Consider the following 26,379-nt stretch of genomic DNA (forward strand, 5'->3'; position numbering starts at 1 on the left):
CAGTTAAAAAGAAATTGTACTTACATGGTGGTGTATATCTTGGGTGATTAATATAATAAGCCATCCAAGAAGTAAATCCCCAATAAAATGCACAACCCTACATAAAAAAGACAAAATAAAAGTTATAGTTGTGATATAACAAACAATATATTATTATTATTTAAATACCCATACATTTACATGCACACTGTAGCATCTTAAAATTGTTTTTTTTTGCATTTGTTCCTTGAAAATTTTATACCTTTATAAAGTGAATCTGATTTTTGCAAGCCTTCATTCTCTTAATTTCTCTCCTACCCCCTTTACATAGCTACAATTTGGCCTATATGTACCTTACCCTTTCAATATCTATGTGTGGGTTTTGTTGCTGTGGTTGTTGGGTTGTTTGTTAGTTCCCTTTTTGAGACTCACTGAATTTAATCAGGATAGTAATCGTAAATGTGATGGCCTTCTTAGTGGGCACAAATATGAAGAAAATTAAAGTCTTTTCTCAGAATCATCAACAGTCATCAGGATTTATGTTTGATACCTTATTCCTGGTCAAAACAAATGCCTGAGGAGGTTTTAAACTTCCCAGGTGAATTTTCATAGTTGTTGAGCTAAACTGCCATGGTCTGAAGCTACATTCAAAACATTTATGTTTCTTTCCACAGACAAACGTTACCCCTACCTTTACTCAGAGAAACTTCTCTGACAAGAATGTTGAGGAATATAAGTTGTTGTTTGCTTTTCATTACTGAGCAGGACATATATGTCACCCCCCCTAAGTCTCATGGGATATCAGTGAATTAAGAGTACTAGAATGTAAAAAATGGGATGATACAAAGACTGTCTAGTGCTGCTTTCTGGTCATGGTACAGACAAAACAGGAATGTTCTTACAGACTATGATTACCTACAATGGACTTAAACAATACTGAGTTGTCATCTGTCTACCACATATCAAGGAGAGGCCCACAGGTCCTTGTCTCCTCCACTGAACTACTGGCTAATGCAGAATTTTTTTTTTTTAATAAAGTGTGCAAACTGAATACATGCAATGCTTCTGCCCAAAATAAAGCAGCATTTAACATTAAATTTTGATATCATTAAGAAAACACATAACTTAGTTTCAGGCTTTGTATTTCATAGGTATTAGAGACAAATTTCAATATTTTTTATTATATAACTATTTATTAAGAATGATTATTTTCATTATGATATTAAAGTGAAAAAAATGATCTATAGCAATGTATTGACACTATATAAAACAATGTCAACATAATCATGACCATGAACATATATGCTGATTAAGTAGACATGTGAGACTTGATCATAGAGGCTTAAGCATTCACCTTGCTCTGTTACAAATTGGTAGTTTAAAGAGGTAGTTCTCTAAGCATTCTAAAATTCACTGTTAATTTTTTTTAAAAATAGTTGTACAAAGGAAAATTTTTGTTAAAAAATACAATGTTAATAATAAAAATTCAAGAAAAATAAATTACATAGAATTTGAACTGAAAACTTGTGTGTATACATACATACATATATATATATATATAATATATATATACACACACATGTACACACACACATATATATTTATTATAACTAAGGAATGAAAGCCTAGTTTTAAGACAAAGTGAATGTCATGTAGATGATGGATCTGCTTTGTTGTTTGTTTTCAAATTGACAAAGCTAGAGTAGATGGAAACATAATTGAGAAAGTGCCTGTATAAGATTTGAATGTAGACAAGCCATTGTGATAGTTCCTTGATTAATCACTGACGTGCATGAGCTCCGGTCATCAAAGGTCATGGCTCTCCTGTGCAGGTGGTCCTGGTGTGCATAAGCAAGCCCTGCCTTGGCTTCCTTTAGTGAGACACTTAACAATAGAATGAAAAATAAACCCTTTACTTCCTTAGTAGCTTTTTGTCATCATGGTGTTTGTTTGTGTTTGTTCACAGCTGCTAAAACTGTAGCTAACACAATGATGCAGTGTATATTATTTTGCAATATAAATCACACCCATAACTTATCTTAATTCTCACCTTTATCAAGTTTTTCATTGGACTGAGTCCTGTAGAAACTTTGTGAACAAATAAAGTTTCCAGAAGGTGTCGGATGTAGTGGATACAATGGCAGAAGCAAGCCAAGCTGGAAAATGAAAAAATTAATAGACAATTAACTCCTTTCCCAGAACCCACCTGGACATATTATGTGTTTTTAAAACAGGTTATTTATTTTCTGCCAGGCATATATTATATACTGAACAGATGGTCCCCTCTATTTTCTTGCTCTGCTCCACCACAGTAAATTATTGTGCCCTGCAGTCTTATTTCTGAATATATATATATATATATATATATATATATATATATATAAAACAAATATTGACAAATCTTAGCAAATATTGTATATCAGAATGTCTCATTAGCAAATAATCATATTTAATGCTAATTAGCCATAAATGTTCACTTAAATTTTTCTAAACAATTTAAAATTATATTTAATACTTAAAGTAATGGACACAAATATATCAAAATCGCTTCTGATGATACCAGAAATATCACATAATATTAATCATGAATTTTTTTCATATCCATATGCCCTAGGAAGTGGCATAAATATAATAATTAACAATGTGTTCATAAGAAATTGCCTGGAGATTGAAGCGGATAATGAATAAGTTTAAAAATAACCAATGCCTATGTTGAGAGTAGTTGACATTTGTGTAATATTCAAAATTACTTTTTAATTGTCTGCTTGTCCTTTTGCAAGTCCTGTAAGATTGATAAAGTTTGAATTTCATCTTCTATGCTGTCTTACTGCAGCCTGTATTTGATAGGTTTTGACAACCTGACACAGTTCCACATTGGTCTCTTCATATACTTGCATCCCCTGTATATAAGGATCCTCCTCTTGACATTTTTTATATAACTACTATTTCAAAGGTAAGTGCAAATGTCTTTTAGGATGGCCAATTTTCTTGGACAGACTTTCGACTAACATGTTTAACTATTTTATTGTAAGTCAAAGGTAAAATATTTAAAACTTTGTATTTTCTTTAAAGTATTTGATGGCGTCTTTTGCTTTAAATAAGTTTTTCAGTTTCGTGAGGTCTCATTTATCAATTGTTGATCTTAAAGCCTAATCCACTCACGTTCTTTGAAGTAAATTTCCTCCATGCCAATGAGTATGAGATTCTTTCCCACCTTCTCTTCTATTTGATTCACTGTATCTGGTTTTCTGTTGAGGTCCTTGGTCCACTTGAACTTGAGCTTTGTGCATGGTGATAATTAAGGATCTATATTCATTCTCCTACATACAGACCTCTAGCTAGACCAGTACCATTTATTGAAGATGCTTTCTTTTGTCCATTTTATGTTTTTGACATGTTTGTCAAAGATCAAGTTTAAATAGGTGTGTAGGTTTACTTTTGGGTCTTTGATTAGATTTCATTGATCAACTTGTCTGTCTCTGTACCAATACCATGCAGTTTTCATCACTATTGCTCTGTAGTATGTCTTGAGACCAGGGATGGTGAGTCTCCCCAGAAATTCTTTTAATTTTGAGAACTGTTTCGGCTATCTTGGGTATTTTGGTTTTCCATATGAGGTTGATCATTTCTCTTTCCATGTCTGTGAAGAATTGTGTTGGAATTTTGATGAGGATTGCATTGAATCTGTAGGTTGTTTTTGATAAGCTGACCATTTCCATTATATTACTCTTACCAATCTATGAGCATGGCAGATCTTTTTGTCTTCTGAGGTCTTTGAATTTTTGTTTCAGGGGTTTGAAGTTATTTTATTACAGAACTTTCACTTTCTTGGTAAGAGTTACACCAAGATATTTCATACTATTTATGGCTATTGTGAAAGGTTTTGGCTCTATAATTTCTTTCTCAGCCTGTTTATCATGTGCATAAAAGAAGGTTACTGATTTTTTGAGTTAATTTTATATCCTGCCACATTGCTGAAGTTGGAATTCTCTGGTGGAATTTTTGGGGTCATTTATGTATACTATCATATCATCTGGCAAGTGTGATACTTTGACATCTTTCTTTCCTATTTGTATTTCCTTGATCTATTTTTGTTGTGTAATTGCTCTAGCTCAAGGGGTACTACCCAAAATATATAAGTAACTCAAGAACCCCCCCCAAATAAAACGCCATTTAAAATAGGGTACCGAGCTAAACAAAGAATTCACAACAGAAGAATATCGAATGGCTAAGAAACACGTAAAGAAATGTTCAATGACATTAGTCATCAGATAAATGCAAGTCAAAAGAATCCTGATAGTCCACCTTATATCAATTAGAATGTCTAAGATTAAAACTCAAGTGACAACATATGCTGGCAAGGATGTAGAGAAAGAGAAACACTCCTCCATTGCTGGTGAGATTGCAAACTGAAACAATCACTCTGGAAATTAACCTGGCATTTTTCAGAAAATTAGAAAAAGTGCTACCTGAAGACCAAGCTATACGACTCTTGGGCATAAACCCAAAAAATGTCCGATCATACCACAAAAACATGTACTTCATCTTGTTCATAGCAACCTTATTTGTAATAGTTAGAAGCTGAAAACTACCCAGATGTTCCTCAACCGAAATATAAATACAGAAAATGTCAGTCATTTAAACAATGGAATACTAGTCGGCTATTAAAAAATGAGGACACCATGAAATTTGAAGACAAATGGATGGAACTCGAAAATATTATCTTGAGTGAGGCAACTCAGACCCAATTGTATATGCATGATATGTATTTAGTGTTAAGAAGATATTAGTCAGAAAGTACAGAATACCTAGGATAGAACCCACAGACTGTTAGAAGTGTAACAAGCAGAAAGGCCCAAGTGGCGAGGCTTCAATTCCACATAGAAAAGGGAATAAAATAAACACAGGAGTCACAGGGAAGGAGGGACATGGCTGGGAAAGGGAAAGGAAAAGGGGAACAGGATCAGGTATAGGGGGAAGGGCAGCAGAAGAGAAGCCTATAGGGCCAAAACAAATAATGTAAATAAGCATAATATGGGGGGTGGGAGGATCTTCCAGAAAGTCCTAGAGAGCTAGGAGGTAAGAAACAGTTAGGATGCAGTGGGGGTGATATTAGCCAAAATGTCCAACATTGGGAAGAGGGAACACAAAGAGTCTACCTCCAATAGATAGACAAGACTTCAAGTGGAAGGACTGGGTTACTAACACACAGTTAAAATTTCTGACCCAGAATTGCTCCTATCTAAAAGAACTGCAGAGATAAATTTGGAGAAGAGATTGAAGGAAAGGCTCAACTTGAAATCCATCTCATGGGTGTGGGGGGGGAGGCCTAACACTATTACTGATGCTATGATGTGCTTCTAAAGGGTGCCCTGGCATAGCTGTCTCCTAAGAGGCCCTACCAGCAGCTGCCTGAGGCAGACATAGATACTTACACCCAAGTATTGTACTGAAGTCAGGGACTTCTATGGTTAAATTGGGTGTAGTATTCAGGAATCTGAAAGGGAGAGCAACCCCATAGGAAGACCAACAGTCTTAACTAACCCAGACCCAAGGTAGTCTCCCAGAGACTGAGCCACCAACCAAGAGCATACACAGGCCAGTTCGAGGGCCCTAGAACAAACACAGCAGAGATCTGCTTGCTCAGGCCTCAGTGGGAGAAGATGCACTCAATCCTTATAGACTTGAGGTCCCAGAGAAGAGGAAGGTCTTCAGGGGCAGCACCTTCTAGGCAGCAAAGAGGAGGAGGAATGGAATGAGGAACTGTGGCAGGGGGAACTGAGGAGGGTCAATGAGTGGAATTTAAATAAACAAAACAATAATAAAATATATTGAAATAAAATCAAAGATAATATACTTTAAGCAGTTTCAATAGATTAAAAATGCAAACACATAATTTATTTTATTTAATATAAGACATTTAATTTATCATAGAAAAGTCTTATTTTAGTTAAATAAATACACTGGGAATAATAGTGCCAGTAAAGAAAATAAAACATTTAATCATCACCACATACTGCTAAGCACTGGTTTGCAATAGCAGGCAAAACTCCCTCCCATCTGATGGGCCTTCAGCCTAATTAGAGGCATCTTGGTAATCACCTAGATGTAAATGCCACTACTCCACCCTTGAGGATATTTTGCTAAGCTGATCTTTGAAGTTGTTTGTAAATTTTATACCTAGATAGACTATTGACTGTTCTCCTTAGGCAGCTTCTATCCTTCCTTATATCACTATAACAACTGGTCCTCAGGAGACAGTTCCAACTGGACTTCTCCAAGGAGTATGACCAATGTCTGTTGTATAGTCTATAAAATGGCATTGAATTCAAGTTCTTTGATGTGTCCAAAAGCAATTGCAACAACCTCTATTAACATTGTAGTTTCCTTACTTCTTCTGATCAACCATTCGCCATAAGCATGTTCTTCATATTTCCTGGTGTCATTTGGAGGTCAGCTGCCTTAGAATCTTGCAAAGAGTTTTCATAAATCTCTGCTAACCACTCAAGGCTAATTTTTAAGGGGACTCTTCTGTTACTACAATGAAATTAATTGTGGAAGCATAACATATTTTGTGCTTGGGAAAACATGTACTGATGGACTTGTTGCTAATATGTTATCAAACATGCTATTTGTGTTTAAGAGTAATAATCACTGTCAGTCAGCTCATTTGTAACTAAAATTGTTCATCTTCCAACCTGTGCTGTATATTCAATATATGCTAGAACTCATTCTTAAAATCCCAGTGTTATTGTGTTATCCTTCCAAGGTCCTAAATTTATTCCCTAAATTAATTAGACATTTAATTTAATTGAAGAAAAATGAAGGGGTTTATATTTCAAAGCTTCCTTGACAAGCTTATTGTTATCAAGAATCAATTTCCTGTTGTACCTTTGTGAAGGTCTAGAGTAACCATTCTTTTGTTCCTACAGTATGCTACATGACTTTATAGCACAGATCACTTTTATATGAACAATTACCAAATTGACTGGTTGAAATCTAACCCACAAAATACCCAAAGTGAAACAAATATGTATGCAACAAGTTCACCAATCAAATAACTCAAATTATTCCAATTAATATTTTCTATAAACTATGCAAGGTCAACAACTTATTGTATGTATTGTGGGAGTTAAACTAAATTTAGAGAAAAAATTATCAAAAATGACCACAGAAACGTAGTTTAAAAATAAGAAACTGTTTAAAAGCCAGCCAAATAGTAAGGTTTATGAAAGTAATTGATATGGTTACTCTGAGTGAGTAATATTGACAGTACTGATATCATGCTTGAAATCTAGATAATAGAGGGGAAGCTATGAGAATCGGGAGTGTCATGGTTTAATAACTTGTATGGAGAAATGCAGTGGGAAGACAGGACATGAAGTCCTCAGCTTGGGTGAGGCTCATTTTTTTTTGATGAAATGAAAAATAAAGTATCAAATTTGTTATCTACTACAATAATCCACAGGACCCCTATGTTCGTTCTTAATTCACTTGATATACTTTTAAGTCATAGAATTTGAAGTTTGATTTTTTTCTTAAACACATTTTTACACTTCATCTTAGCCAAAAGCCTAGAAGCAATACTTTATCACATTTTTAATGTGATGCATTGAAGGATCACACCCCTTCTCTTTAACAGGAATGTCTTTTCAGGACATGGAGATAGACATAGAATAAAGGATGCTTAGTTTTCACATCAACTTAAGACCACATTTACATAGCATGTCTTTATAATTGTTCTATTTATTACACAAACCAGTCACATCCAATTAAGTACTACTTCATTCTGGCGTTTAAGTTATTAAAAGTATCCTGGAAAACATCTTTATCCATAGTTGGATCTCTTTTTTTATTTCTCTATGTAACATTGATAATTTTTAAACACTCTCAACTTTATAGATTTAAGTATATTTTTTATGTTTTTAATTACTTGACTTGTGTTACTGTTTGCTATTGCTTGATACTCTTAACTGAGCTACACTTGACAGTTTGGGACTTAGAAAAATTCAACCTCTTTCTATTTTAACATTCACTAAAATATAGTATTCTGTAATCAGTTGAACTCTGGTGGGGTTTTGGTCCAATATTTACGAGGACAGTACTTGCTTGTTGAGGAAGATCCTGGTTTAATATGATATGATTTAGGATTAATCAACTTAATTATTTTCAAAGGACATAATTCATTTTAATTTTCCCGTATATAAATCCTTATGTGGTAGTCACAGTTGGAGCTTGAGTCCTCTGAATGAAGATTCTGGTGTGGGTTTTCACTGATGGTCTGTGAATTCCTGATAAGACTTGGTGTACGCAGTCTCTTTCCAGAGGTTGAGTTGTAAGTCTTGGAGATGGTAGCAAAAGTAGCCATAGCAAAGCTGCCTATGTTGGCAGTGCAACCTGAGGCTGATGTGTAGCATCACTATTAGTATTAGTATACTGGCCATCAGCTACAGCATCTTGGGACAGAAACAGACAAATCCAGGGCTTCTGGGAACAGTGATCAGCATACACTCACAGCAGATTTTCATCCTGCATGGTATAGGGCAGTGTTTCCAGTCTTGTTTCTAAAGTAGGTTCTCCACACAGGGATGATGGAAAGCTTGACCAAGACAGTAGCCCCTCAGATGGCAGTGACTATCTGCCATCGTGGGACCTATTATTACCAAGACCAACATAGCTGTTTTAGTCCCCAGTAGCAACAAAATCCTTGAACCTGGTCCCCTGGCCAGCCCAACTCGGCTTCTACACTGGCATAATCTTTAGAACCTCATTTTTGAGGATGCTTTCAGGAAAAAGTCAATAATCTTGGATTGCCTAAGAGGCATGGAGAACATGTAGGTCTTCTCTACGGATTTGACTTTCATGTCCTTGAACAAGGGGTCTAGCATGGTCACAGGAATGAACTTCTTGTCTTGATCTTTACCTCCAAAAGCCCTCAGCTTTGACCTTGTTCACTTAAATTGCTGCAGGATCCTCCCAAAGAGGCACAAAACCTCTTGAGTCTGCTTCCTTTCCAAATGCACCATAGTTATCAAAATTGGCTATTTTTCATACTAAAAATTGTTTTGCTTTTGAGATAAGTCTTCTGTGTAGCCTTGGCTGTGCTGATACTTATATAGATCAGGCTGTCCTCAAACTCACAATGCTGAGATTAGTGTTTTGCTCTTCTATGCCTGGCTCTTCAACTCTATTATATAAACTCTATATGACTTAGTAATATTATACTATGAACCTTGACTTTATTTTTTTAATTTCCTGTGCTATTCTATATGGTTCCAGTCTTCTTGATGTTCAGAGGCAGCTGTGACTCAACCATGCAGGTGATCAGAAGTTGAATAGCTGATTCTTTATACTGTGATAATAACTAAGATGTATTGGTCTAAAAGTTAGATTTATTTTAACTTCTCATGCCTTTAAATGATAATGTAATTATGGAAAACTAGTCTTTTCTTTATTAGGGCTGTATCTGTCACCCTGTGTCTCCCATGTGTGTCACTTACTGCACCACAGGGTGTCGGGGCCATCTAGAGCTCTCCTTGACATCATATATGTATGAGCTCCTCAAGTAAAAAAGAAGGTATATTAACAGAGGTCCTGAGTATTCAGCCAAAAAGACCTGAAAATAGAAAGTAGATTTGGATTAAAAAATAGTTTTATAAATATTTTAAGATTCATGAGCATTCATGAGCATTGATCAAATACATGATCTGGTGAAATATTAACAGATACTGACTTTTTAAAAACAGGCTAGATACTGCTGCAAATAAATCTTGCTCAGAGGAATCCACTTAGAGCTAAGAAGAATGGATAATGTAGACATCATTTTAAAAATGATTTTAAACAACTATTTTATTGTAATGAAATTGCAAATGAAAATATCCAAAACTAGATTAATGTGGCTACTTACACAATCATTTGCCCAGTACCAAACTCTGTGTATCTCCATGCACTTCTATATCATTGTAATGGTCACTGTAAAGCAGTGCATTTCACTTAAGGTTTCACATTGTCACTGTTCATTACACTTTTAGGCACTAATCCATCTCTCTCTCTCTCTCTCTCTCTCTCTCTCTCTCTCTCTTTCTCTCTCTTTCACACACATACACACACACACTAACAGACACATACATACACACACACACAAACACACATAGATCTGAAACCAGAAAAGCAAGTGTTATATCCTCTGATTTTGAACTTAGTAACAAATAGTGAAAAATCATCCTGTGTTATTAAGCAAATTCATTTAACTATGTTTTAGTTTTGCCCCACCCAATCTACATGCTATATGAACTGCCCCACTCACTGAGACGAGCATAGTGAAAGTGTCTATTTGATCCTTTTTGTTGCATTCTTTCACCCTCCACATATTTCCTTTATGAAATCAACTAATTTTAACATCATAAAAAACAAAACCCTAAGCCTTGTCTATTTGAGGTATTATACCTTATGATACTTAACTTTAAGCTTCAACTATGCACAATCTTCATTTACTTAGGAAGAGTCTTAATGAGAGATTTTCTAAGTTCTATTAATCTGTTGGCAAGTCTGTGAAGAATTATCTTATTTAGGTTAATTGATCTAGAAAAGCCCAGGCTACAGTGTGCATTACTGAATCTGAGTTAAGGAGATCATGAGTTAAGACCAGCCTAGGTTTCAGAAGTACCTACATGAGTATATTATTATGTAGGTGTGTAAATATGTATTATGTATAAACATTTATCTAGCTTAGATAATGGAATGTATATTATAATTATATACTTATGCATATATCTATTTTAGTTACAATTATGAACATAGAAATGCATACATATATTATGATCAAAAAAGACTAAAAATAAGAAAACTTGTAGAACATATGACTATTTTTCTACAAATAAGTTCCCCATAAAATTTTTATTAATTTACAGCTTATGAGGTTCCTCCTTATTGAAAAGTGAACAAATAACTCTGCTTAGCATGCTGGCTTCCATGTTTATGTCAGCATTCAAGAGGATGGGCCACTGAAATTGCCATGAGTTTGAAGCTAGATAAGGTTCTGCAAGAAAATAGAAGGGGAGAAAGAGGGAGAGAGAGAGAGGCAGAGAGACAGAGACAGACACAGAGAGAGACAGAGACAGACAGAGATATAAGAGAGAGACAGAGATATATAGAGAGACAGAGAGACAGGAACAGTGACAGAGACCCAGAGACAGGGGCAGAGAGAAAGAGGTGGTGAATACAGAAAGAAGCAGTGAGATTCTTACCCATTGTAAATGTCCCATAATATGTTTCAGATAATGTTTTACATATGTTGCTTTACATAAAAAAAATGTTTTAAATCTTTTTCCAATGCCATCTGATTTAATAAAGTCAAATTTTAGAAAATTCTATATGATATATCCAGTATAAAAAGGGTTGTGAATAATAGTGAAATTTGATGAAAAGACACTATAATTTTAAGCTAATAAAATTTTATCAGATACTATGAATGAAGTTCTTCGGAGTCAGAGGAAATTAAACTATGTTTTTTTTCCCTTTGTCATGTTTTAAATAAAATTCAGGACAGTATGCTCACAGACACGAATACAATTTAAAAGCTAATATTTTATCACCAGTATGCATGCTGAAATATAGCAGTACAAATGGAAACTAGATGTAATTACAAATCTTGAATACAATAGATATGGCACTAACTTTTGACAATGTCTCAAAATATTCATCGGAGGGCAAATAAGAAAAGATAAAAGATACTTTATTAAACCGAAAAGTGATCAAATTGTTTTATGATAAAAAGCAAGGACTGCATAGATATATTACTGTGAAGCTGACAAAATGGAATTTGTGTTCTGATGCAAAATAAAAAGAGACCAGACAGATGCTTAGATGCATGCAAAGCCAAGCAACTGAGAAGTACTCAGAAAGTCTGGAAACTGTTTTGAACAATAAGGAGTTGACTTTATTTTAGATTACAAATTATACTTATTTCCTAATTCATTTATTTAGATTGTGTTAATATGCTTTTTTTCAGGTTTCTTCTCATTACACATTAAAACAGATTTTTTGTTTCGTTTGTTTTGTATTTGTTTTTTTTTTTTTTTAAATTTATTCCTTTAAGTAGACATCGGAGGTACTTTTGAGCCTTTGGAATTTCTATGGAATCTTTATCTTGTGAACTGTTTTCTTTTGGTATCTGTAGAATATTGAATCTAGGGCCTGTGGTACTAAAACCTATATATCTAAGTTCCATATATAAATAACTGCACAGGATGTGTATATTAAGTAAACACCTCCCTCTACATTCTAGCATCTGGGTTATTTATATTAGATGATACAATCTACACGTTGTAGGAATCCTGTGTCCTTGAATACTTTAAAAGGCAAGAAAAGCCACATTTGTACATTTCAGGTTAGATACTGCCATGTTAGTTTCTTGCGGAAGAGTATAAGCTTGATAGGCATTGAATGTGTCAATTGAGTACCAGCAAGTATGCAGACCACATGAATTACAATAAAGAGACAGAAATAATGTTTCTGGAAAAATAAATTTTAAACACCTCAGTTATAAATTAGGGGTGTGCTTAAACTTTTCTTTAGCAAATTTATGATTTTTTGAAAATTATTTTTAGTTTTACCATTATTAAGAAGTTGATAGTTTGCTTTCTTATTCTATATTTGACTTTACTTTTGAGAACAAATTAAATAGCATACCTCAGAATATTGGAAGTCAACAATAAAACACTGTGGCATTAAACAGTTGTTAAACAGAGAACCTCTCTGAATTAAATTGTTTGTAGTTTCCCAAGAGTAAGATCACTTTGTATCAGTGATACCGTTTAATATGGTATCATATTACACAAGTATTGCTTTCTTTTTTTACTTTAGTCTAATTCTCATGTGAATAATCTACTATGTGAAATCATTCACATGCAGAAAACAATCCCAACAAATCATAATAATGAGTTAAAAGTAAAAATCTAATCAAAGAACTGTTTTAAGATATTTCCAGAAATGAGAAGCTCATGAGTCATTAAAACCTAGGTTAATTTGTTATGTTATGTTTTGTTGTGTTGTTGTTGTTGCTGCTGCTGTCAAAAATATTCTCTGGATAAATGATTAATTATGGTTATGATTGCTTTAAAGACCATAAAAATAATAACAGCACAATTTTTTCAAACATTTTTTTTGGTTTGTTTTAAATGAATATTTAAAACCATAGGTGCTATCTATCAAGACTGAAGGTGGACTTAAAATAATTATCCCTGTGGACAAAAAATTGTAAATAAGAAATTGTTTCAGTCATGGGTTTCAAAACGAATTCCCAAAGTCATTAGTTGTCACTATTCATCTTGAATAATTTAAATGCTTTTAAAATTCATTTTAATCTTGATTTCCAGAAATATTAATATTTTTATATAAAAAAACCCTGCATTTAACCAAATATATGTACATTAAAATAAAGATACTGTGATTCAAATCAAGAGTATCAACGTATCTTAAAATATGAACTTATATGAGTTTCAAATAACAGGCTAGCCTACTTGTACTTAAATGTATCTATATTTGGTGCTGAAGGAAAAAAAAGTTTCCCTAGACATTTAGATATTGAAAAATATCGAATGTAGGATTAGTGAAGATTTGTTTCCCAATCTGTAGGATGCTGATTTTCTTATTGATGGTGTCTTTGTCTTGAAGAGCTTCTAAATTTCATGAGGTTCCGGTTTATTATATCCAAAATAATAAAGAACTCAAGAAGTTAATCTCCAAAAACCAAAATAATCCAATTAAAAAAATGGAGTCTAGAGCTCACAAAGAATTCTTAACAAAGGAATCATGAATGACCAAGAAGCACTTAAAGAAATGTTAAGCATTAAGAAATGCAAATCAAAATGACCCCAAGATTCCACCTTACACCCAACAGAATGGCTAAGATCAAAACAAAAGTGGACAGCAGATGTGGCAAGGATGTGGAGAAAGAGGAACACTTTCTGGTTCCTGGTGGTGGTGGAATTGCAAACTGGCACAACCACTCTGAAAATCAATCTGGTGGTTACTCAGAAAATTAGAAATAGTTCTATCTGAAGACTCAGCTATACTACTCCTGGGCATATACTTGAAAGATGCTCTACCACACAACAAAAAACCACATGCTCTACTATGTTCACAGCAGCCTTATTTGTAATAGCCAGAAGCTGGAAACAACCCAGATGCCCCTCAACCAAAGAATAAATACAGAAAATGTGGTTGATTTACACAATGGAATACTATTCAGCTATTAAAAATGAGGACATCATGAATTATACAGGCAAATAGATGGAACTAGAAAAATATCATCCTGAGTGAGGTAACCCATACCCAAAAGGACAAACATCTATGTACTCACTAGTAAGTGGATGTTAGCTATAAAGTACAGAATATTTATGATACAACCCAAGGACAGTATGAAGTTTAAGAAGAAGACTGATTCAATCTCACTTATAAGGGGGGAACATAAAAAAAAAAATCATGAAGACAGAGGGAGGAAAGTGGGTAGAAGAGGGAGTGGGGAAAGGGGAGCAAGATCAGGTATGGGGCCTTGGAAATAGGAGAGAAGCACAGAGGTTCAGAAGAATGAATGGAAATATGCAGCTTCTGGGGTTGGGAGGTATGGGGGGTGGTTCTCTAGAAAGTTTCAGAAATCTTTGATGTGAGAGATTCCCCAGAGTCAATGGTTGTAAGAGGTGTTCTTAGCCATAATGCCCAACAGTGGGGAGAGGGAACTTGAAGAGTCCTCCTCCAGTAGATATACAGGCCCCAAAGCAGAGGGTGGTTTACCAACCCACAATCAAAATTTCTGACTCAGAATTGTTCCTGTATACAACAGCTGCAGGGACAAAAATGGAGAAAAGACCGAAAAAAAAGGAAGTCCGGTGACTGTGACCGGCTGAACCTGGGACCCATCCCATGGGAGGGATGGGGCACCAAGACCTGACACTAGTGCTAATCCTTATGCGTATAAACTAAGTTTTGGGTCAAGATACAACACTGAAATTATGTCTTCAAGAAAATGTTGTTAAATCATCGTGCACTCAAGCTCAACAATGTTTGCATGAGGAGGAAAAATTCATTCTAAATCACACACTCAGCAAGAAACTGTGTGAATATTTTATAAAATCAAGATGGTCCCAAATAATTAATTATGTACATATATAATAGCACCCAATCATTGAAGATCATCAGATTTCCAATGACCTTCATTTTATATATATATATGTAAAATATGTTGATAACAATTAAATAAAACCTATTATTCATCAGGCAACAAACAGGGTTACTCCCAAGAGAACAAGACTTAGAAAAAAGTAAATATTTTCCCCAAACCTATGTGGTCCCATATAAAGCATCCACTAAATATAAGAAATAGATTGATAAGAAAAGATCAGTTGCTTTATAATATAGAAACTTCTGACCTCTCAGAAGTAGTATGACTAAATAGCACTTTTGTGGTGACTAAATAATTTTGTATCTTAAATTGTGTAGGCCAATCTAAAACACATGCTAGAGATAAATAGCTTAGAGCTATGAATACATACACACATAGAGATAAATGCAAAAATGATGAAAATTAGTATTTTTAAATAACAGTGTTTGTGTGGTGAAAAATAGGTTAATATTTTAAGCATTCATCAAAGTCCTTTAGTGAAGAAATGTTTTCATTACTTGTTGACAACCAATATTTCATAAAAGGTGAAAGTCAAACTATAATTTCATTTTGCTACATTTAACAATTTCTATTGATTCTACAAAATGACGTATTGTTCACACATATTTGAATATTTTATAAATGTTTATAAAGGTTACATGGTATAAAATATGTCCATTGTACAATTTAGTGGACAAAAATTAGGTGTGGACACAATGTCTTTTTTTAGCATTTAATAGACTGACCCATTTAGGGCAAAAGTGAGTGGGAATTATAAGGCTGATTTCAGAGTGAGAACTAATTCCAGAGCCCTCTGTTGTTTAGATTACCTTTTTTTTTCCCCTCAAATAGGTATAATTCTCTAGTGCAGTTATCAAAGAATTCTCTTTTACTGCTCCCCTTATTCATTGCTTATCCCGCTAGTGCAGCTGGAAGCTTCTAGTGAACTCATGGCCGATGTCTCTCACCTTCACTATGTAGAAAATTTACTCTTCATCACAAGTTTGCTCAAAGAATCTTGGATTATTTGAATCTTTTGTAGGTCAGATATACCTGTCTGAAGTCTTTAGCTAATCATGCTTAGCTCCATATTAAATATTATATTTTTTACAAATGCATGCTTCAGTACTTTCACCTTAACATCTTATGTTCAGAAGAATAAATAGTATTTTAAATTTAATTTTTAGTTTAATGATTTAGTACTCAAAGGCTCCACAGTGTTTAGAACATAACAAATTTGTAATACCGAGACCCCCACTATAATAACACCACTGTAAAGGACCACGTTACTAAATATGAGAGGAGAATGTATCTTAAATTAACTTGGAAATGTAATAAATATGGCAGCATTTTAATTAATAAGTATAAAAACATAAACATATGAGATAGAGAACATTTTTATTGGATATTTATTTACATTTCAGATGCCATACCCTTTTCCCAATTCTCCTCCCTAGAAAACCCCTATCCCATGCCCCCTTTTCCTTTTTGCTTTTATACAATTTTTAAAAAAATGTAATCAAAGGCTTTATAAGTTTGGTAATGCTCAATAGAAGTGTAACCCAATACCCAACCTAGATATATCACTATCTTTAACTGGTGGAGACACATGAACATCTACCTCCAAGTACCCCCTCTCTTTCTCTCTCTCATCACCTAGCTTCTCCTCTCCTCCTTCTCTCCTCTCCTTACTCCTCTTCCTTCCAGGTACAAGATAGTCCTAATACCCAGTCCTCATTTTGTTGAGAATATATTTTAACATATAACTGAGCATGTATATTTATTAGTTTCAAAAATACTCATTTGTTTTATTTAATGTCTATGTGTGTTGTGTCTACATATGCTTGTCTTTACAGCGCAGACATGCAGTGTCTGTGAAGACCTGAAGAAGGTTATGGGGCTGAGAATAATAAGTCTGGTTGGCACTAAGAATTGAACCAGAAGCCTCTGCCAGCTTGAAGTGCTGAGCTCTCTCTCTCTCTCTCCAGTCCCCATATTTATCAATTTTAAACTTGATTGTATAAAGAAACTGCTCAAATGAATTATAGAACTAATTTTAGTGCCAATAAAACAAAATTGATTTGAATGAAAAAGATGGACATAAAAACATTACAATAACATTACATTGTAATACAAAATACACCTGTTCATTTTTTAAGAGAATACATAAAATATGCCTATGGTGAAAAGAAAATGATGAAAGAGAAGGCCGAGGTGTCAGCATATCATTGCAAGAATGGCTTATCCCCTTTGACTTTTCTTTGCAGTAAGAAATATACGAAGCTTACTCTACCTGCTGAAACTTTTCTATTAATTGATTGCCACGATCATGAGTAGTTCGATCTCTTGAAGTGGTTTCCTTTGGTGTAGTCCTCCTGTATCTATATCATTAAACTCAGAAGTAGCAATCTTAAGAACTACAATGTTTACCACCCCATAAAAATGAAAGCAAGAGAATTTGTGCATAAGCTCAAAGCTAGAGCAATGCCACTCAATAGGTAAGGCATAAAGCAAACAGATGGACTCCTCTTTTTAAGAAGAATGATATGAAAAAAATTGATTTCTTTCTTTAACCACAAAAACCTAGTGTTTTAATAAAACTTTGTCCAATGACTTTGGTATAAATACAGTAGAATTTTACATAACTATGAGGAAGTTCATTTGAAATATGGTGATTTTCAATGATTTATCATTATGTATTATTTTTGTGTACATAATTATCTAATTATTTTGGATCCTCTTAAGATTTTATAGCTCTTCACAATAACTTCACACAGTTCCTTCCTGAGTATACGATTGAAATTAATTTCTCTTCATTATACCAAAATGTCTTCAGTCTGAGTGCAGAGGAATTTAACATTTTCTTAAAGACATATTTGCAGTGTTGAATTTCAATATAAATGTATTTGACAGAAATGGTCAGACATTAATTTACCTAAGTAGGGCACTGGGTTCAATTTCTATCACTTAAAAATTAAAGCCTAAAATGTAAAGATGAAATTTAAAATAGTGGATCATAGGTCCTAAACTCCAACAAACACTTACTGTGGTCCACCCGACTTGTTGACCCAAGTCTGTAAAATAGAGTGTGATAATTGAGGAAGCAGCGACACTTTGAACTGTGATGTAGTCCTTCAAATATGGGCCACCTGAAGCAAAAGCAATGAGGAAGTCGTATTTAAACATCATTTCATGACACAGTGACAAAGAGTTTCTTAATATGAAACTGGTAACTACTTAGAATTAGTTTTCAGTAGTCATTGTATTATGTATCAATTCCGAGTATTATCAAACATGAGCCATTTTATTTGAGTATTTATGTATCAACTTTCCTGATACTCAGTTTTCCAAAATCTTTCTGAGCAAAATATAGAGACACTCAGCATTTCTGGAAAGAAAGGAAATTACTCAAGACTTTTCCCATAAAAATTTCACTCAACCAGCACTTGAATTAACCTTCATTATATTCTAGACTATATATCTTACATCATATTATATTTATCATATATATCATAATATATATTATTATATATTGGACAACATATATACAAACATATATACAATGATATATTACTTTTATATAGAGAGTAAATGAAGATTATTCTTACATTTCATTTTTTTGTAACTTATTATATAACAACAGGAAGTGAACATGACAAGGAAAGCAATCTGAAATCAAAATGGTAAATATTACTAGAACAATCAAACCTAAAATTATAGAATATTTGTAAAATCAAAAATTTGGATGTTTTTGTGTCTTTTTTTTTGGATATCTATACTTATTTTTTTTTTAAACAGGGAAATAAATTTGCATTCTTTTATTACCTTTGAAAACTTACAGCAATAAAACATCGGAACATTTGTTTTTAATATATTCTCAGCAATAGGACATTTTGTAAAGAAACCAGATACATGATAAATCATTCTCTCTCTCTCCCTCTCTCTCTCTCTCTCTCTCTCTCTCTCTCTCCCTCTCTCTCTGTGTGCCTCTTCTTTCTTCTCTCTTCCCTATTCTCTCTTCCCTCTTTCCTCTCCATCTTTCTCACTCTCACCCTTTCCCTCTCCCTCTTCCTCTCCCCCTCTCTTTCCCTATTTCCCTGTGTGTCTGTCTAGGGAGATGTATATGTTTGTGCATTCTCTTGAGCATGTAGGGGTGGATGACAGAAAATGTCCTCAGTATTCTGTCATTTTCCATCTTTCTTTTTATTCCCAGCATCCTCCTGATGATATCACCCTTAGCCAGTCAGCACTTGCCTGAACCTATATTCTCTATAAGTATTGAGGATACAAATTTGCATAACAAATCATTTTCTCACTGAGGCATTTTTTTCTCTAATCCCTCATTCATTTCTTATTTAGGAATAAGGAGTTCTGTCCTTTGCCTTCCCAGAAGATGTCTTTATCTAAAGGAAGAAAAGCCTACAGAGAGTTTATAAAAGCCAAGACAATGGACCTGCCACCCTTGTAGATCATGTTTTATCTATTTAAGAACTCACAATTTCCTACCCAAACAAGCTCAAACCAAACCTGTCTTCAGATAATTGCTCTAAACAATGGGCTGGATTCAGGAACACACCCTACATTTAGGTATTTGGCATGGAATTTATATGCAATGTGTGGGGTAAGCTTTTCCAAATTGGTAGTTATGAAATCAAAACTTGCTTATACCCATGTTTCAGCTTTTCAATATGGCATTTCAATGTCTTTAATTAATAGAGAGTCAAGTATACTGACTAGAACACTGGGGAACATTAACACAGTAAAACAGACATGGATAAAAGAAACAAAATTGATTTATTTCTGTGTCATTTTAAGTATGACATTGGTGTCTCATTTCTGACTCAGAATCTGAGGGAAAGAGGGTGGCAGCTTTTAAGCTAGGCCTCAAGGTTCTTGACTGCCTCTTTTCTCACTCGTATGGTCTGTTTGCTATACTAAAGGGAAGCAGATTAATTGACTCACAGTGGAGTCATTGTGAGCCTGTGCATGCAAGATCAATCATGTGCTGATAGAGGATTGCAGCAGAATGTCTGAGTCTAGCCATGGTTAACAGACTACAACCAGTTCAAAGAAACACTGGGCAAATGAATGTTTGCTTTCTAGTACATGAAAATTATACTAAGTTTTGTTTTTAACAATATCTGTTGAATGAGGAAATTAAGATTATAATTTCACGAGGCAATTGCTCATTAAGCAAATAATACTGTCAAATGTATTCAAGGAGCACTTCTCAGTAGTCATGATACAGATTTGCTAGGACTCACCTTTCCCTCTCTCTATAGTAGGACTTGTAGCTATTATAGATTCATAAGTAAAATATTGAATCTGTAACATAATCTGATTTCACACTTCTTAAAAATCAATAGCCTAGTAGGACTGCAGTGTTGGTTCAGCCATTACAAAAGCTGGCTGCTTTTCTGGAAAACCCAAGTTTGGATCTAGCACTCATGCTGAGCAAAACCATCTCTAATTTTAGCTCCAGGAGATCCTATGCCCTCTTTTGGCTTATACGGATTTCTGCAGAAACATCACACACACACATAGCCAATCACTCCCCCACCCCCACCCCCCCCCGCACACACACATGCACATACACACATGCACACACACACAAACACACAAACATACCCAAAGGATAAAAATAAATATTTACTAAATTTGTTTTCTTTTTTTTTTTTTTTTTTGGTTCTATGTAACAATCAATGTCCTACATATAGATAAGTAGAAAAGTCAACTAAAAATTGAGGTAAGAGAACCTTATTTTCAAAATACACTCCTAATTTCAGTTAAATAATTTACTCTTTCTCCCCCCCAAAATTAAACAATCAAATTTCTATTCAAACATATTCTTAGATATTTTATTTTGCTCAGTTCACTGCCTGCTTCCTCATGTCTCAGCCACCAGAAGACTTGGGCTAACACATAAATTCTTCAGTCCCTTGGAGTATGCCTTAAATAGAAATTCTCTTTGATACTGATGCCTGTGTCACCCTCACACAGACGTTTTGTGTTAGGAAATTGTTCAAATAATGGAAACATTCCATTTAGTATAAGCCAAACATTGCGGAGGTCCATAGATACAAGACAATGCATTTGTTTTCTTTGCTCAGTGAGGAGAAATTTGACTTGAAAATCTAGTGATGATTCATTTTATACTAAAATTATATGGATTATAAAAATATAATAGATCTCTATCATTTTAACATACAGGTTTGAGCATCTTTCATTTTCTTTGAAAAATAGGAATATGGCTTAAATTACAGTGAAGTTTAAGACTGATGAATATTAGCAAAGGAAGAAAAAATCCAATGTATGTGAAGTGGCAACTCCTCAATAGGTGCTTCCTACAAAACACTACTAAAATGTGTAAAAATGCATTCTATACACCTTGCAAAAGTCTAATTCAATCTACAGCTCTCATATAAAGAGAAGGCTTTAAGTGCTAGAGATGGTACATCATCAGTACTAGTAGTTTTTAAGTAAGACTCTTTTTTTACATTTATTTATCTCTTGAAATTCTGGTTTTGTTACTTCTATTAGACAATGTTGCGTTTTTCCCAAATTCATTAAATTTTTCTCCCCTTTATCACAGTATTCTATTTGTGGAATTGACATGGAATTTTCAAAAAATAGTGTTCAATAATAAAAGGGACAAGGACTGGAGTATAAGGTTCAAATGAAACAGTATTTACATGTATTCACTAAGTAATAAATGAGAGTTATTGAGTTCTGAGGACAGATTCTAAATTAAGTAAATTGGCTGAAATTGGTCTTACCATATTCTAGTTGTAGGCCAATTCGAGAAGGGTACCACTTTGGACCTATAGAGTGAAAAATAACAGTTAATTATTAGTAAGAACAGAGACTTAGCTTTAAAACAAAGAGGGAAGACAGGATCCTTATGGGAAAGAAAATAAAACACATACTCAGTATCAAATAGACAAAGTAATTCCCATTGGAAGAATGCTGACTCACAATGGTGGGTGGTTACTGGATGAAACTGTGACTTGACAATGAAGATGTGCTCAGGTTATGAGCATGTAGCAATTCTTGTGGTCCCAGAGAGCCAAGGTAGATAGTATAATTAATTCTTCAATAAGCTTTACATATTTATGTAAAATGGTGACTTTTTTTTCACTGAAATTTCTCTAACTTTGGCACCTGAAAATAGTAACTCTTCTCTTTAGGAGTAAGCACTCTATCAGAATAAGACCCATAGTCTTAGACTCTCCTTCAAAAAAGTATCTACAGAAGTGAAGAGTTCCATTAGAAGGGTAGGATGATTGACTTGGAATATTGAGAATATATCAATAATTTTAGGAATAAGAATTTACATTTTTCAACAACCTGTATGAATAGATAGAATAATACTTTCTTAACAAGAAATCCTTAGCATTTTAATAAAGTATTGCTCTATTGAAAAATGATTTCCAAATTCAAAGATAATTTGTTTCTGCTAAAAATAAATTATACGCAGTTCTATTAAATGTCTATTGAAATAAATGTTAAACAATCCTATCTAATGTGTATTGATAGATTAAATAGAAGTGTATTTTCAAGGAAATTCTTCCATTATTGGTTTTCCCTAAAATACATTTTTTTCTTTTATTGAATATTTTCCTTTTTTATATTTCAAATGTTCTCTCCTTTCTAGGTCTCCCCTCAGGAACCCCCTATCCCATCTCCCCCACCCCCGCCACTATAAGAGTGCTCCCCCACCCACCCATCCACTCCTGCCTTCCTGCCCTGGCATTCCCCTACACTGGGACATTGAATTCCCCCAGGCCCAAGAGCTGCTCCTCCCACTTATTTCCAACAAGGCCATCCTCTGCCACATATGCGGCCAGAGTCATAGGTCCCTCCATGTGTACTCTTTGGTGGTCCTGTCCCGGGAGCTCTGGGGGGACTGGCAAATTGACACTATTGCTCTCAACATGTGGCTGCAAACCCCCTCGGCTCCTTGAGTCCCTTCTCTAACTCCTCCATCAGGGTCCCTGCTCTCAGTCAAATGGTTGGCTGCGAGCGTCTACCCCAAAATACATTTTAATTATTACTAACAGTGGAAACAATTGGGGCACAAAATTACATTACCACCCTCTTAGAAGCTCAACCAGAATTAGACGTACAAAGCGAGCCTGAGCTACCAAACACAATCCTGGATTATTAAAGTAAATATATTTTAAAAGCAAACATTTTAATAATTAGAAGTGGTAATGATGTGAATTATTAAAATAAAAGAATGAAATATTCCTGAATTTACATCAAAGGGTAACTTGTTTATGAAGATTATCATGGGGGAAAATCCTAACCAAAAGTTTATAATAAACTAAAATGGTACTTAGGCTTAATCATAAAATTTAGGGTTGATGATTATTAAGATTACACACAAATACTGGGTATTATTTTAGGATAAGTTCCAGATAGAGGCATCATGTTTTTATCCTATGTATTATCTAAAATACTTATGGCTTATGTATTCATTTAAAGTTTTTATTTGTAAGCTATCACTATTTATTGAGAAACTTTAAAGGGAGTTCTATTGCAGTGTGACTTTCAGACAAATAAAATATGATATAACAGAAATGCCACAGAAAAATCAACACTGTTAATTGAGTATGTGAGTACAATTTATACTGAACCAAGTAGAATCTGTTTGATTAGCATTTCACAAGCAGCAATTGAGTCCCTATGAAAGTTGTACATAAGTAATTAGGTTCTGTTTATTTTAACAATATTCACTGAAGACATAATTTCTATAACAAATTATAATGCTATCTTAGATAGAAATGCCAAAGCAAAAGTAATTATTGCTCTTAACAGTTACATATATGTGTGTATATATATGTCCATATGTATATATAGATGTATACAATTTTATGTATATGTATAGATACATAGACACAAACATATATGCACATACACATGCACATGCAAATACACAAATATATATATACATATATATATATAAACACACAGATACATATATGCACATATACAGATAAATACAACCATATACACATACACATAAATTGTACATATATATGTGTGTGTTTGAGTGTGTGTGTCTATATATGTAGGGAGTGTATTAATTATAGCAGAAAATCAATTTATATTTTTTTAACTCATGTGTGTGTGTGTGTGTGTGTGTGTGGATAAGAGACTTCAGCTATATAACAGTTCTTACCTGTTTAAAGAGCTTGTAGATATTAAATAGCTTGTAGATCCAATGTTGATATTGGATCATGGTGCCACAGTTAAATTATTACTATAAAAGTCACCCCAATGAAACTGACATCTTGTCAGTTGCAAGAGTAAACTCGTTTTATATAATAACTATTGTATTCTGATCAGACTTTAAAAATCTTTCCTAACATAATTCAACAACACTGTGAAAATAATGAAACCTTGCCACAAGTAAAATATTTTTCATTTCATTACTTATCTCTGATGATTCCCCAGGCAAGTAAAGATAAGCAGTATCAATGTACTTACAACAATGTAACATCTTTTTTACAAAAAGCAATGCATACGGAAAATCAAACTAGATAGAAAAATAGCATAAAGTATTCATTTTATTTTTGAAACTTTATGAGAAATAATACAGCCTAATACAGCATGTGTCTAATAACAGAATACTTCAGCATTCACTACTGTGAAATGATCTGAAGCAGGAGAGTGCCAGCAGTTCTTAAATGCTGTTTGATTGCAAACACTTGAGCAAAACAATGAGTTATCATGGTAATGTGTCTTTTATACTGTAAAAAGAATTATAATTAATAATATAACATTAAAAGTAAATAATGTGGAATATTCTTAAAATTGAATGGAAATATTTTTAGATATTTTTTCAACCTATGAAATAAACTTGACTTAATGTACAGTAACTTTCTAGATTAAATCAAAATAATTGAAAATAGGATTGAAAATTCATTGCGAACTTGACAGTTGCCAGGTGCATTTCCAATGATGTCATATTCAAGGTAAACTTTCGAAGACAACCAAGTAAATTGAGAGCATAAAGCAAGTATGTTAGCAGAGTCTCAGCATTATAAAGGGGAGAACATTTTCTAAAAACACATCATAATAGACATATTATGATCATATTAAATAAAGTATGCATGAGCTCTGCACCTGCTCTAGATTTCAGAATTAACAGAAAGGTAAAAATGAGACCATTCTTAGGAGCCATGAAACATGATAATTAGTGATGGTTTTATGAGATTTTTATGAAATGGAGAATGTGTTCATCTGAAAAAGGAATGTTTAGAAATGAACGCAATGCCTACCCTACCTCTCAAAATATTAAATAAACCTGCTAGTTATTTAAGAGACTAGCCAGTAGCTTAATTGGAGGAAAGTGGTTTTTATACACGGTAAGCATGTCTTTATACTGAAAACAGTAGCAATTAGAGTTTTGTCATTGATGTGTATTGCACACACACATATGTTTGATTTAATGTGAGGTAACTTTCTAGATTAAATCAAAATAATTGGAAAGCTGATTGAAAGCTCATTGTGACCTTGACAGTTGACAAGTATGTTTCAGATATGACACTGTATTCAAGATAATCTTCTGAAGACAACCAAGTAAACAGAGCATAAGCAGGATAAAGCAAGGTATTATCCTATTTTTATGGGTTTTTTTTTGTTTTTTTGTTTTGTTTGTTTTTTTGAGACACGGTTTCTCTGTGTAGCCCTGGCTGTCCTGGAACTCACTCTGTAGACCAGGCTGGCCTCAAACTCAGAAATCCGACTGCCTCTGCCTCCCAAGTGCTGGGATTAAAGGCGTGTGCCACCACTGCCCGGCAGGTATTATCCTAAATATAAGTGTAAATATGAAAATGGATATATTCTTCTCAAATTTATGTGTATATCATACTATATATATTATATACATATGTATTATACATATATATACATAACACATATACACACATACATATACATATACTATACACATATACATATGTTCTTAATTGTCAACTACAGGAAACCATGGAGTTGTCCTGGCCTAGCTGCCTTAAAAGACATTTGTCATAGGTTTTACAAGTTGTGGTCTATGTCTCCTGAGATAAAATGTTCCTCCCAGTTCCGGAGAGACTGATTTACTCCCTCATGAAATGAAGTATTCAGGCCCCTTTGTGTTTCTCTGTGTGTTCCCTTAGTAGTCAAGGTAGCCAGAAAATGTATAGGTCAGTTAGTCTTAGACATTAATCCTTTGCACCCTGTGTGTCATGCAA

The 26,379-nt window shown here is 33.9% G+C and overlaps 1 protein-coding gene across 1 annotated transcript in view; it reads right to left on the minus strand.

Annotated features, from left to right (window-relative positions):
- Tecrl (trans-2,3-enoyl-CoA reductase like) overlaps positions 1–26,379 on the minus strand; it is a 62,488-nt gene that overhangs the window by 16,345 nt on the left and 19,764 nt on the right. Inside the window, exons 2-6 of the mRNA XM_076937713.1 lie at positions 21,916–21,985; positions 18,185–18,288; positions 9,480–9,595; positions 2,030–2,135; positions 25–97 (exon numbers count right to left, since the gene is read on the minus strand). Coding sequence (XP_076793828.1) covers positions 25–97; positions 2,030–2,135; positions 9,480–9,595; positions 18,185–18,288; positions 21,916–21,985 — 469 coding nt within the window. The remainder of the gene's footprint in view (positions 1–24; positions 98–2,029; positions 2,136–9,479; positions 9,596–18,184; positions 18,289–21,915; positions 21,986–26,379) is intronic.

The sequence above is a fragment of the Arvicanthis niloticus genome, chromosome 7, assembly GCF_011762505.2.
Source record: "Arvicanthis niloticus isolate mArvNil1 chromosome 7, mArvNil1.pat.X, whole genome shotgun sequence".
Taxonomy (NCBI): domain Eukaryota; kingdom Metazoa; phylum Chordata; class Mammalia; order Rodentia; family Muridae; genus Arvicanthis; species Arvicanthis niloticus.